The 15,426-nt window shown below is 41.5% G+C and overlaps 1 protein-coding gene across 2 annotated transcripts in view; it reads left to right on the forward strand.

The window, feature by feature from the left end:
• Window positions 1-15,426, forward strand: part of LOC310961076 (CASK interacting protein 2) — a 61,477-nt gene that overhangs the window by 20,507 nt on the left and 25,544 nt on the right. The window contains exons 3-5 of one of the 2 annotated variants that reach the window (XM_083933032.1): window positions 7,279-7,330; window positions 13,050-13,147; window positions 15,192-15,337. In XM_083933032.1, coding sequence (XP_083789158.1) covers window positions 7,279-7,330; window positions 13,050-13,147; window positions 15,192-15,337 — 296 coding nt within the window. The remainder of the gene's footprint in view (window positions 1-7,278; window positions 7,331-13,049; window positions 13,148-15,191; window positions 15,338-15,426) is intronic. The other variant, XM_083933033.1, reaches the window with a different exon arrangement.

The raw sequence follows: 15,426 nt of genomic DNA on the forward strand, positions 1-15,426 counted from the left end.
TGACTCCTTGTAAATATTGCCACATAACCACCTATTTGCTAGCAGCAAAAAACACAGCTTCTCTCTCTCTTGCTACTCTGCCGTCTGTGCGTCCGAGTTTTGTGGGGGCGGGCTGACACACAAACATACAGTGACACAAACACACGCATGAATGCCAGCCACCTCACAGCGCACCACTGTTAACGATAGGGGACATCAGCCACCCAGCTGCTGCAACATGTTAGCTGCCAGCTAGCGTTAGAGAAGCTGCCTTTTTATTACATGACTGTTTTGGTACATTTACCCGCCATGTGGTGCATAATCGTCTGAGATTTCGTGGCAATCAAAAAAAATTCCTTGGGGTGGCCGGTGGCTGAGTGGTTTGAGCAGTCGCCCCATGTACAGAGGCTGAGGGTCCTCAGCGCAGCGGCTGCGGGTTTGACTCCGACTAGCGGCCCTTTGCTGCATGTCGCCCCCTCTCTCTCACCCCATTTCCTGTCTGTCCTAATAAAGGCTTAAAAAACTGCCAAAAAAATAATCTAAAAAAATTACCTGCTCTTAGCAAGTGTTAATTTTGGACCCCCCCCCCCCAACACACACACAAACACACACACACACACCAATTGAGTAACAGCTAGCTGCTGGCCCTCACAAGGTATACGTCAGCCAGATGCCCTTTTATGGTAAGAGGGAATGAGGCGGAGTCAAAGTCTGACAAGATGGCGACTCCCGTAGGCGAGGACGACTGGATCAGGTTGAGCGAACGGACATCTACGGGGAATGCTACATCCTTTTTTATACCTGCTATAAACACCTATGGTAATGTTACACAACCAATCAGCTGCATTATTAGATCTTGACAAGGCATTTTTCAATATTCGATATATAAAAGCAACTCAGTTGGTGCCTGAAAGTATCAAAGTTTGGTACCCAGCCACTCTTATGTAAAAGATGTGACTCGTAGTGATGAAACCACAGATTATTATAACCCTCAGCTCTAGTGTTTCAGCACTTTTCAGCTCAGTGTTTTTGTTTTACAGCCTGCAACTGATAAAGCTCTGATAGCCTACCGACACAAACTACAAACAGCAGACAGACACAGTTAGACAATAGCTGGTGAACAGAGTGGAACATTTAGCAGCTAAAAAGACAGATATCTTTCTCCAGATGAATGCTAATGTTGCTTTGACATGCTGCTTCTTTTTGCTGGGATGTGGATCAGCATCCCAGATGGCTGTGTCAGTTGTGTTCCTCTGTTACATTACACCGGATAAAATGAGCCATTGTTCTGCCCGATGCTCATTTCTGTGCCTGGCGACCCACTTTTGTGCAGGCCGTCATTGGGCTGATATTGTGTAGTCTGAAGCCAGAACTAATAGATTGAAATCATTGATTTTCATATAGGTATATCATGTCAACATGTAAAATGATGTAGTGTACTCTGTCTTAGCACACTAATGCAGACCCCCCCCCCTTATTTTTATGCATTTTCCATCCATTTTTTAAAAACCTGCGTGGACCATGATCAAAGACATTTTTAAATGTGTTTTGCAGCTGTGAAAACTAGATCAACAGATGCCTCTGCCAGCTGCAAACACTTTTTTTTAATATACTGTATATTTTTCAGCTTTTCCTCGTTGTCTGTGTTTTTTTACTCTGAAGAGGTTCAGATCAATTTGCATACTCTACTGATCTTGCAGCAAGTGTTTTCAAAAGTCCATGTGTTCTTGTTTACACACCTGACATGCCAAAAACATTCCCCCCATCTCACCTGAATGGAGGTATCGATTGATATTTCCCTCTCCCTGTCTTCTCCTCCTCCTCCTCCTCCTCCTCCTCTCTTTATTTCTCCCTTCACTCCTCAGTGAACTACATTCTCCACATCAAAGCGCCAATATCTCTTTCTCCTGTCCAGGATGCTTTGGCTCTTCTGAGAAAGGTGCAGAGAGAGCGCAGCAATAGTAGTTCAGAGCCTCACTTATGCATCTGACAAGGTTATCAAAACACAGCATCACACGGGTTCTTTCCATTGTTTCTTGTTACCATAGAAAACAATAGAGGGCTTACATACTGACAACTCTTTGCATTGGATAATTTCTGTTTCCATGGCCATGAGCTCTCCGCAGGGAGCGGAGTCTGTAATTTGCCTGTCCCTGCAAGAAGACACAATGCTCAAGATTTACTACACATCTGTTTGCACCAACTCCTGGTGCGAGGGCTTATGTATATGTAGATTTAAAGAAGGCAGAGGGGCAATGTTTTTGTTTTAGTGCTCATACCGAAGAAGAAAGACAAATGATAACGCATCAACGTCATTGTTTAAACATCAGGATTTTACACTCCAGGTAGCCCATGGAGTGTAAAATCACAGGGTTGTGGATTTTTCATTGACAACACACATGCACAAGCACATGCACACGCACACGCGAACACACACACACACACACACACACACACACACACACACACACACACACACACACACACACACACACACACACACACACACAGTAGTAGCTCCACTAACTTGGAAAAAATAGAAATTATGATTTGATTAAAAGAATATTTCCGCATATTAATAACCCCTGAACACCACATGTTATGTGTTATGTAAGAGTGTGTGAAAACTAGAGCAGATATGTTTAAACAGGTAACTAAAAGTGATGAATTTATGGTAAAGTATTGACTAAACAGTTTAAATTATTAGCTAAAAGTACTGAAAAAAACGTTTAAAATAGAAACCTGAAAGTATTGGATGAATGTTTGTAGTAAAAGTAGTTAGCTAAAAGTAAAGTCAATAGATAGATGGTTAAAATAGTTAGCTAAAGGTAACATAAATAGATAAATAGTTAAAAAGGTTAGCTAAAAATAATGTTAATAGATAAATTGTTAAAGTAGTAAGCCAAAAGTTACATTAATGGAGAACAAGTTACAATAGTTACCTTAAAGTATTGGAAATGGAAGAATTGCGGATAAATTCTTAGCTAAATGTAATGGAAAAAAAGGATAAATGATTGAAATTGTTAGCTGAAAGCGATTGGTATATGAAAACATTCAGCTTATTGTAGTACCATTTCAGACCAAACCAACCTTAATATTGATGGTTCAATTAGAAAAAAAACCGATTATATTATCCCATTTTATATAATGAATAGTGTTATACATTGGAACAGCAACGGTTGGGAACCACTGCTTTAATTGATCCTGTTGTTAGAAGGAGCCCCCGACCACTTTTGTGTGCAGAGGGAGGGAGGGAGGGAGGGGATGGAAAGCAGAAGGGAGAAAAGGGAGTTGACAGTTTTGTAGATACAAAGTCAGAGAGACAGTGAGCGAGTAGGATAGCATGGTGGGTGTGCTATGTGAGGAATGCCGGCGCATGTTGTAACTAGAACTCCTGAAAGGCCCTGTTCTTTCCATACCACTGGGACAGTTTAGACCCCGTTTTGGCAAGCAGCCCAACGCCCAACCCCTCTATCTGTCTCATTATCAATGTGCCTTTTTGTGCCTTCAGGCTCTTGTTTTTATGCATGTGAGTCTTCAGCATCAACAGCAGCAGCGCCACAATACGACTGCACGTAAACTTCACTCGATTGCCTGTTAAATAGTTACATCAAATATAAAGCATGCCTGTGCCCTGGTTGTATGCGTTAATGTTACCATTTGGTAGGGGATTTCCTCCAAACCCCCTGCAGGGCTGTGAATGAGTGTGCATTTCAGACACCGGTGGGAAATTATCTCCTAACCATGGCAGTGAGAAGGCTTACTTTATCCACTAAGCTCCAGAAGAAAGGCTCGACGTTCTGGAGGAAGTCCATTGAATATGGTTGTACTGCATATTTTGGGACGGTCACAAATATTGATGGGTTTTTATAAATTGGGCACCTTACAGGAATGCAGCCGAATATATGTGTCTGTGTTTTATTTCTTTGTTTTTAATGCACAGAAAACCCAACAGCACTGGAAATGAGAATATTTTTCTGAGCTAAAAAATAACATCAGTAAACCAGAAATAAAGAATTTAATATTTAACTAGAGTTCCAGTGGGAACCACTTTTATATGCTATGAATTCTCAAATTAATTCATATTCTTTCATTTTTTATATGGAACATTTATCCTGATATTTTCAACACAGCTTTTTTATAGCAAGTTTTTCGCTTCGGCTGCCGTTGTTAAGCATTCCCTTTGATGATGTAATCCGTTTTTCTTTTCCACAAGATGTATTCAGAAATTTCTACTTCAAGGATCATTGTGATTTTCATTACATTTGCATAGTTTTAGCCGTCATACTGCTGGGTCATAAATAACATTTCTCTACCATGGGGATATCTGAGATCCGGTAGCAGCAGCAGCACTAAAAAGAAGTCAGATGGAGCAATAAACATGATGAGCAGTTAGATAATTAGATATGTAAGCAAACCCTGGGCTGAGAAAACAAAGAAAGAGTGTTAAAGTATTACCCAAACTGACAGTGACCAGTACCAGGACCGTGAAAATAAAGCACATCAATTATTAGTCACGCATGTTTTTCCTGTTCCCACACGTCAAAATGTCTTCTGTGGAAAAGTTAGTGTTTTTTTCCCCCCCACTGACTTTGTTGCAGCAATGGTGGCATGCTCAAAGACCTCAGCATCACAATCATGTACATGACTAAGAAACTGGAATTAGCATGGCTGTGCATGTGTTACAGTTTCTGCTCGAAGGCATTCATACATGTGCTCTCACTTGCAAACATGCAAAGATGGATGTAGTTGTGTGAAGAATGAAGAAAGATTTTAAAAGAGAAGCTTTACATTGTTGTTGGTTTAACAGTTAAGTAAAGTCACAGTAATTATTGCACGAACAACAGAAACGTGGAGGAGGAAGTGGCGTTCAGACAATCCAACATCCACTTTGTCTCAAGCATACTGATGTTTTGTCAGGGTTTTGCTGGTTTAACAATGTTGGTTTTCATTAGAATATTTCTTTATCGCGGCTGCAACTAACCATTGTTTTAATCATCATTTTATCTGTTGATTATTTTTTCAATTAACGTTTCTTATGTCCATGGCCAAAGTTAATGTCTTCTTGTTGTGTTTCACCCTTAGACTTTAAAAAATAAGGGCCATAGCTACCAGGACATCACCATTAGTTTGTGGGCTACCGTTTTGTAGCCTCGAGTTTGGTATTTGGCCGTCGCCATCTTGGTATTTTGGAGGCAGAAGTGACCATATTTGGACAAGAGGGCAGAGCTGGGGAGGAGCACTGAGTTGCTGTGTATTCAATGGCACTGCTCTAAGCTGAGCACTAAAGATGGAAACCTTTACTGATTTTCAGGCAGGTGACGCGAGTCATCTGGTGCACTTTTGCAGGCAGATTAGCGGCGAGCTCCCAGTGCTGGCTCTGATCATCTACATGTGCTGCAGTGACATGGAGCCGGTTAAAAGGCAACAGTTTTCCCATATGTTCCCATAAGTTGCGCTAGCTAGCTAGCTAGCTTGGTTAGCAAGATGCAACCACTGCAGGTTGATCGAGACATTTTCAGACAACCGTACATTACAATCAACTTTAATGAAACAAGTTGATGACTATTTTAAATAAACCTCTATCCAGTCGCTTGCATGGCTACCTGTCAATCAAAAGGCAGCCCTGCCCTAAAGAATATCCTGCTTTATCGTAGACCATAAACTCATTAGGAAAATGTTTACTGAGGTGATAAATCAAGTGAGAAGTAGGCTCATTTTCTCATTGACTTCTATACAATCTGACTTCTTTTGACAACCAGTGCTGGACATTAGAAAGAATGCAGGTTTAAGGCACCACTATCTGTTTTCTATAGTCTACATACAGTCTATAGTTTCACAACAGTCCAAAAACATTCGGTTTACAATATAAAAAGCATCACATTTTCCCATTTACAGATACTATTTTATATTTTTATGTGATGAAACAATTAATCCATCCATTAAAAAGATAGATGATTAAAGTTATATCAGTAAACCTATTGATTCATTTACTGGTCGTATCTAAGACGGTTGCTAGTTAAATCTGAAACTTCTCCTTAACTCTATATTTCTTTCTCTTCCTGTCTCTCTCTGTTTCTCTCACACATATTGCACTCTTGTGTGATTTTTCCAACCTAAGTGGGAGAACACAGTGAGGGAGATTGACTGCGATGAATGGCTCTGTATTCAGAGGCCTTGGCAGTCTGATTTCTGTGTGGGTCCTCGTGGACAGTGGGGCCTTTACAGTAGATCTCTACTGTAGGAAGTCCAAGAATATTTAGCTGTGTGAGGAGAGTTTCTAGCCCTCATTAGAGGCTGGAAATGGAAACCTGGATGGATGAGATTTGAAGTCTGGAAATAGCAATTAGAATGAGGTTTTAAGGGTTGAGGCGAGCATTGGGATGATGGACAGATGTGATTGGAGTCAGATGATGAAAAAACTGGATTCTGTATGTAGGAGAAGTTAGTGTTGTCACAATACATGTTTTATACTTGAGATAAAAAATTGATACAACCTGTAAACCAAGGTTCCAAAGGACAATATTTCTATATATATATATGTGTGTGTGTGTGTAACTGCGGAGACCAGTTTGTCAACCAGTTTTAACAACTGCTATTCAATTCAAGACATTGTGAACAGTTTTTGAATTAATAGAAAATATTGAATTTGAATCTCATCCCATTTTTAGAGATTTTGGTTATTGTGGCAAAACATGTTGAAGCAGGACTAATGAACGTGATTATATGGTAGATTAGAGTATGTTTCCTACTGGATTACAGAATGAATGATTAAGACATGGGACAAGTAGCAGTCTGTCTGTTCCAAGGTGAGTGGGAAAGAAAACTTGTTCAGTCTTGCGAACCGACTTCTGTAATATTTGTGCTGCTGTGGAAACAGAAATATATTTTATCGTGGCATGTTTGTGTTTTACGGTTGTCACTCTCAATTCCAAAGAGCTGTGATAAGATAGCAGCGTAAATGAGGTGAAATGGTGCACATCTCTGAGGCAGAATAATTAGTTTATGAATCATTTGGCTGCCATGAGGGTGCCAGGCGCACTCAGAGAGGGAAGGGTGAGGCAGCAGGGGGTGAGGAAAGCTCCGCATCCTGTCGGGGCTGTCAGGTTGTTTGAAAGAAGGATTGATGACAGGGAGACGTGCTGGAAAAGAAACAAAACACTGAAAACACACACGGGGTCCGGCAGGGATGGAGGGATTTCTGGAGAGCTCTGATGAAAAGACTAATATGCCACCTTATACTAATACTCTTTTTTTTCACATTCCCTCCCTCTCTCTCGCTCTATCTGTATGTTCCAGAGCTGCTGGGCTCCACCAAGAGACTCAACATCAACTACCAAGACTCGGATGGGTAAGAGGAGTGTATGTACGTGCTTGCATCTGTGTCTGCCTCTGAGATAAGCCTGAGTCTAAAGAATGCAGTGGAGGAGTCACTGTGTCGTGATTGACACGTATATCGAAAAGAATGCCCTACCTCAAGCCTCCTGTTGTCTTCACCACCGTGTGACTCATAACCTCACCCCATACATGTTCTGACATATAGTGCCCTTCAGAGTGGTTGTCATTCTTTTTTCAACATAACCTGTACCTACGCAAAAAAATGTAGACTGAAAGGCACCATTTGTTTTTGGTTTTGAAAAGGCTCAAAAACAACCTCTAGAGTCTTTAGATGCAGGTGGAGAAATCTAAAGCTAATTTTTTTACAATCATCTCAACCGATCAACTGTTGACTCAGGGAATTCTGCCATCCTGGTGCCTTTAGATTTGGCTGCTACATTTCTGGGCATTAAAGGTACGGCCCACAGATGGTTCCAGTCATACCGGACAGGCAGGAGTTTCTCGGTTCATCTAGGCGTATGTTTTCCGGCTGCAGCCCTATACCTACACTGGAGCTCAAAATTGGAGAACAAAGTATTAATACTTGATGTATTCTGAAATATTGTTATTTTTTTATTGTTCAGAATTTGATAGAATATCCGCTGTGGCTTTACCACTGGTGTACTGTACTACCAAGGCACGTTCATTTCTGTGTTTTCTTGGGGCTATAGGATTCAAAAATGAACAGGAAGTGTAGAGGCCACAGCTTTGAATGACTTCAGCACATCTGAGCCCACAGGACATCACTAGTTTCTCACACTGCTGTGGTTTGATTTGGGTCCATTCTGACTCAGTCTCTTCCACAGTTAGGTAACTGTAGTGGGTTTCTTAGACATTACTTTGTTGCCAAGGATTTTCCACAGATTCTCTATGGGGTTTAGATCTGGACACTGACACTTCCTCTTCCCAATTTAACTGACTTCTTTGGAAACTTTGGGTTCAGTCGTTCCCAGTCCATTGCCGAACATAATGTTTACCGTCAAACCCCAATAAATTGAACTTTAGCAATGTTCTCTGCAGCAGAAGTTGGGCCTCTTGTTCAGCTACATGGCAGGGTGAAGGCAAACGTTTATGTGAGCCTCCTTCGGCATCAAGCAATACCTCCACTGCAATTATCTCCCACTTTTTATACAAGACAATGTCCCCTGTCACACTGCAAAACAGATTAAGCAGTTCCTTGAAGCTAAGAATATTGAAACAATGAAATGGCCAAACCAGAGTCCAAATCTAAACCCCATAGAGAATCTCTGGGAAATCCTTGACAACAAAGTAATGTCTAAGAAACCCATTATAGTTACAGAACTGTGGAAGAGACTGAAGAAGAATGGACCAAGATCAAATCAGAGCAGTGTGAGAAACTAGTGATGTTTTTGTTGAAGTGCCTCTGTCATTTAAAAAACATGCTAGTAAAGCAGTGGTATAGCCACATCATTTATTCTATCAAATTCTGAACGATAAAAAATACCAATATTGCTGAACTGTTTAAATGATATTAAAACTCGGATGGATTTAAACTTTCTCAATCTCAATGAAAATAAGACTGAGATCTGTAGTTTGTGAGTTTAGGCCTGAGCTATTGGATGAAAGCTATCAAAAGTATTGATACTTTGATGATTAAAACAATACAATTGAAAGTATCGAAGATGTATATATACAGATCTACAATCAGATTTTACATTCGGGCATGTGCCTAGGACTTATTTTTCTTCTTGCTCACTTCTGAACTATTGTTTTAGTATATCATTGTGCACCGCAACTTTTACTCCTGAGTACTTGGTATTGTTAATCAACAGTACTAATTACAATTTTTAACTCTCATCCATCCAATTATTTTATGAGGTCCATCAAAGTAGGCCATCAAGACATGCAAAGAATCCTCTTCTGCCAACTGCTGTGCGGGTTTATGTGTTGGCCTACATGTAACTCGTGTTGACTGAGCCCTGACGTGTGTCTACATGCAGGGTCAATGCAGTGCGTGGGAGGTTATACACAATAGGGGTGTTGAAATTAAACCTGTGTGTGTGTGTGTGTGTGTGTGTGTGTGTGTGTGTGTGTGTGTGCGTGTGTGTGTGTGTGTGTGTGTGTGTGTGTGTGTGTGTGTGTGTGTGTGTGTGTGTGTGTGTGTGTGTGTGTGTGTGTGTGTGTGTGTGTGTGTGTGTGTGTGTGTGTGTGTGTGTGTGTGTGTGTGTGTGTGTGTGTGTGTGTGTGTGTGTGTGTGTGTACAGGGAAAGGGGTTACCTGTGATATATGAGATGAGTGCAGAGGGAATAAAAGGGGAAGGAAACATTAGCAAACACTCACTTGTCACTGAGTCAACACCACCCCAGAGAGAGATAAAGACTGTGTGTAAGGGATGCGGACAACGTATGGTCTGGTAGAAGAGGAGATGTGTGTCTGTGTGTGACACTGATCCCTCAGATTTCAAATCAGCACAGACTGATGTTTAAACATCATAATGACTAGCTTGTCAAAACTCAAAGAGGATCAAAAAGTGTGTCAGGTAATTGAAGTCACAGCCTATACAGACAGGATGTGGTCAGCCTAGCTTAAAATAAAGACTCGGAATAGGGGGGAAAGGTTTTGGACCTTCATAGCTGGCAACCAGTGCTGATGTTGCATAGAAGCACTCACCAATTTGATAAGCTGTTGTTCATCAACAAATAGTTCCCCTAAAACCACAAATGATGTTGCCTCCGTGCAGGCAACAGCTGTGGCCAGAGGCATAATGTTTTACTGTTGTCCGTCCATCCGTCCCATTCTTGTGAACCTGATATCTCAGGAAACCATGGAGAGAATTTCTTCAAATTTGGCACAAATGTCCACTTTGCTCAAAGTTAAACTGATGCGATTTAGTAGGACAGAAACCAAGGTCACTGTGACCTCAAAAAACACATTGTTGTCTAAAAGTCAAGAATTCCTATGCTCATTACGACGCCATTTTACAAAAGTGTGTAATAGGATAATAATAATAATAAAGTGATGACATTTTATATCAAAAGATGAAGCGTGACATCATAATATTCTGCATAAACCAAAAGATAAGATCATCCTACATTAGCCCCACAATGGGGACAATTTCAGTGGTACAGCAGCAAAGAGGATAGATAATAGAAAACATCAGGAAAAAATGCAATACATAATAAATATGTCAACAGTAAAAAGCTAACAGTAAAAATGTATGTTGACAGTTTAAAAGTAAGTAAACTGTAAAAAGCAAAATATGAGAAGTAAATAGACTGGAAGGTTAAATACACAGTATTCACAGTTTTGCACAGATGAGTGATTGGTATTACAACTAGGTGCACATTGATATTGCATTGTCAGTTTTGTACAGTCTACTCGGAGCAGTGTTGATAGTAAAGTCTGACTGCAGCCGGACGGAAGTAGAGATGCACAATCCAGGTTTTTCCGATCCAATCAGATACTGATACCTGGGCTGAGCGTATCGGCCGATCCCTGATCCAGTATCTCTCCTTTTGTGCACCGCGGTTGAATCCGCTGGTCACTGAAGGAGCTGCTCAGTGCTGTCACAGTGTCCTGCAGTGTGTGGGACATGTTGTCCATCAGGGATGATAGCTTAGCCATCATTCTCCTTTCTCCCACCACCTCTAACGGGCTTAGGGTGCATCTCAGGTGAGCGCTGGACTGACCAGTCTGTCAATAGTCTGCCCCACCGGACCACCATGCCATCATAGAATCACAAAAGGTCCTCAGGAGTGCCCCTTGCACTCCAAAATACCTGAGTCTCATCACCGGATAAATTCTGCTTTGACCTTTTAGGTGTAATGTGCATTTGTGTTATCTGTCCAGTTCAGTTAATTGTTCAGGTGAATACCTAGGTACTAGGTATAAAATGTCACCTTCTCAATGTCCATTCCCTGCATGATCATTGGAGCAGGAGGAGAGTGTTTACACCTGCAGAAGTCCACCACAAGCTCCGAAGGGGAGACATTTGGTGAGAATCTGAATTGGTGCCACTAATCTTGAAACTGAAAAGAATTCACTTAATGCCTTCCATGTCTTCACGACACATATTATGCATCAGGACAGACATGGATGTAACTGCAACTTGACTGGTATATATAGATTGAGGTTATGAAATTCAACATGTTAAAGTCATAATCCGTAAGAATTGAGATGCCTTTTTATAGCTTCCTCTTCGGTGGAAAGCTGTAAGTGCCAGAGCCCTCCATCTTATCACATTTGTGGTCGCTATGCGTGTTAATTTTTATTATTATTTTTTTTGCTCTTTTGCAAACTTTACTGAAACACATTCACCTCTACTTGCGGTCCATTCCCTATATGTTACCCTCTTAAATCCATACACACACACACATGTTTCTATTATACGTCTGCTCCTACTACAAGCCTGACTCAGAATGTGGAAGTTGACAATTTCTAATTACAAGTGAACGCAGTTTAACCGTCAGTGACGATCTCAGCCGGCAGACCAACCGCTGTCAGCAGCGTCACCAACATGGAGCAGTATTTACATTTAGGGAGGGAATGTCTCCACCGACGCACAGATTGTTAGAACTCACTCTTTGCTAGATAGTAATTTAAAAGACAATTAACTAGATGAAAATCTTACGGATTATATCTTTAATAAGTGAGCTTTACGACCAGCTTAAATCATGTCAGAAATTTATCCCAACGTTGGGCAGCCAGTCGGCCATGATCGCTCCTCTCTCCTGCCTGTACACTGCACGGCAAACGACGCCCCAGCGAAGCTTGATTCAGTCAAGTGTAAAATGAGTCACAGGTCATTCAAAAAAGGGCTCAGAAATGGGCCCAACTTGTACAGTGTATGCCCAGCTTTAGGCCTTGGTGTGTTTTTGTGTCAAAACTAAATATTACTAGACTTCATTAAAACTTCCCCAGTGTTCTTTTTTAAACAAGTCTATTGACACCTGTTGATAAAGCTACACTAAGTTCTCCCTCCAAATGTTTCCAGGCTGTTTGTTGCTGCCGGCGCTTCCACCAGGACTGCCTGAGGCTGAGATCACATGAAAGCCCACTGCACTGTAGTTGTCATTTCATCCCTACATGTGGGGAGCGTGCTGCAGCTCGCATTCAGCTCGTGTGTTGCCTTAGAGGGTCTCCTCCTCTGGAACACTCTGTCGCCCCCAGCTAAAGCAAAACGCGTCGCAAAGAATTTATGCTTTTAATTTCCCCCTCTACGGAATATACTGTGACCTGACAGACACCCAGAGACAAACACACACATTTTCATCTCTGAAGCTTTGATGAACACACACACACACACACACACACACACACACACACACACACACACACACACACACACACACACACACACACACACACACACACACACACACACACACACACACACACACACACACACACACACACACTTGCCTTCTCAATCTAAAGTGCTGATGGGTGAACGGGGATACTCACTCGTAAAACACACATAAATTCTTCTCTGAGGCTGCGGTTTGTAATGGGATAATACACACACACACACACACACACGCACACACCTTCAAACATCTAGGGCTGAAGTTTTTAGTGAGAACACTCACACACACACAAATTATCTCAGTCTGGAGTTTTGAAAAGGGCTCACCTGCTGTAAAGTCATCAGAATGATTTATAACCCCTCTCATCTTGTCTCTTCCCCCTCCTGCTCTCCCCTGACTCCCCCCTTTCTTCTCTCTTACCCACAGCTTCTCAGCGCTGCATCATGCCGCTCTGACGGGCACCACAGAGCTGCTGTCCCTGTTGCTGGAGGCCCAGGCCACGGTGGATATCAAGGACATCAATGGTAACACGATAGCAGAACAGCTTTACCAGCTGAAGCAGTGTAACCAGACAAACCTACAACTTAGGAAAAAATGTTTACGTTTGAGAAGTCAGCTGAGGTCATATTGAGCCTGAAACTTTTTCAACAGCTCTCTGACACCCTCCGCTAAAAAATAAGTTTGACCCATATGAATAAATATGATTTGCTTTGAAGTTTGTCTGCCATGCAGTGCTACAGCAAATATCTTCAGACTCCAAGTGGAACGAATGTCGTAGTGGCAGCTCGGCTGCTGAGACCAGAGGGGTACGCTGCTCATAACTGTGTGTGATGCCTCTGAGGTCAGCTATAGATTTCTAAGTGACGGTTTTGAAGGTGGACTTTACCTCTCGGCGCTTTCTGCCAGCTTGTCAGTTTTGGAATCCAGGGTCCCGTGCATGCTAAGTGGAACACACAGCGCAGCATCACTAGCATCACTAGTATCACTCGCACTTTGACCCCCATGGCACACTCTTGACTGTACAGACAGAAGAACAAATCGGGGTACACCAGGGTTTCTGAAGCACTGAGGCATGTCAATGCAGGGAAAAAAGGACCATTGCGTATCATGACGTATCACTGCTCTTTACCAGTTAATAGTGCGTGCCAAGGGTCATCCTATTTTAATTTGCATATCTGTAATGTCATAGCATAGCTTCTACTACAAATATACAAACAAATAAATTAAACGACCCATCAATATGCATTTCTAATTTCAAAAACCTTTTAATATGGCTGTTGTATATTCTAAGGAAGTGTATGTTTGATGAATAACTTTGATGAAGTTAAATAATGTGAAACAAAAACAAAAGAGGAGTTCCTTTAACTAACAAAGGGGGGCAGGCTGCCTACCTAACGGCAGAAGAAATTATTCATTTTCTTATGCAATAAAACGTGAACCTATGGAGATAAAGAGCAGAGGTCCTATACGAGCTGATCTGTCATCTGTCATAACCATGAACCATGACTCAATCCCACATACATACTGCATATTTGTGACACGTGTCTAAAGCTGCACTAAACAATACTTTTTTAGATTTACAATGGATGACTTAGTGTAATGTGAAAGGTGTCGCAGAGCAGAACATTTAAGCATCTTTCAACTCATTGTTTTGCTTTTATGACCCACAGCTTTACTGGACTGCAATTTCAAATCAGTGCTAATGTTTGTACAGGGTTCTTATTTAGGTGTATGTAAGGGGCTTTCACACTGCTGCATGGTAAGTGCCACAACAACCGCCCTGACAACCGCCCTGACAAATCTGAGCGCGTTCACCTTGGAGGCAACAGTTTCATACCCCTGCTGCCCTTCCTTAAAATAACAGGCGGCGATGAGTTACCAATGTTTATAACTATTTACGCTCTGTAACGGAAGTCGTTATAAAAAGCGTAAGTGTCATAAAAACATGCCGGCATTGATAAAAGGACTTGATAAACTTGTAAAAAAAGTTGTTTAAAATGGAGGACCACTTTGGCTTTTAAATTCCTAATAAAAATAAAATGAAATGAAAAAAAATCAGGGTCATATGATAGGGAATGCTTCTCGATTCTCATTCCTAGTTATAACATTGGTGGATGTTAGCGGATACGATCATTTTGGGAATATTTCTATTAATTATAGCCAGAAGTTTTTATTTTTGCAAAACAGTCATTATCTTAATGGCTCCAGTTCAAAGTAAGAAACCTGTTTTACCATGGTCCTTGGTCCTGGAACAATCGGCATGCTAAACTCCAACTTGAGACGCTTATCTCTTTGAATCATTTTAAACTCAATATAAAGTGGTCACTGCTAGCTGCAGTTGCTTCAGTTAACTACATACTAAACTGACACTGTTTTATGTAATGTATTTTGTCATTTGATATAGCTCTTGTTGCAACCTGTTGTTGTTCTGTTATGTGTTGATGCTGCTACGTGACCCTGTTTTCGCTAGGTCTCACTGGCAATACCGGTTTTAATCTCAATGTGACCTCTGAGTTAAGTATAGTTTATATTTTAATCTCCATCCCTCACTCCTGTTTCTGTCTGCAGGCATGCGTCCCCTTCACTATGCAGCGTGGCAGGGAAAAGCAGACTCCGTCTTATTGCTGCTGAGAGCCGGAGCTTCAGTCAACTCCACCTCCCATGATGGACAGATGCCGTTACATCTCTCTGCTCAGTATGGACACTATGAGGTGGTGAGTATACGCACACACACACACAAAGCTCAAAGCTCCAAGACAAGCTCCAAGGCATTACCAGTCCTCCCACTGAAATCCACCCCCTT

The sequence above is a fragment of the Echiichthys vipera genome (assembly GCF_963691815.1).
Source record: "Echiichthys vipera genome assembly, chromosome: 18".
NCBI classification, from domain to species: Eukaryota; Metazoa; Chordata; class Actinopteri; order Perciformes; family Trachinidae; genus Echiichthys; species Echiichthys vipera.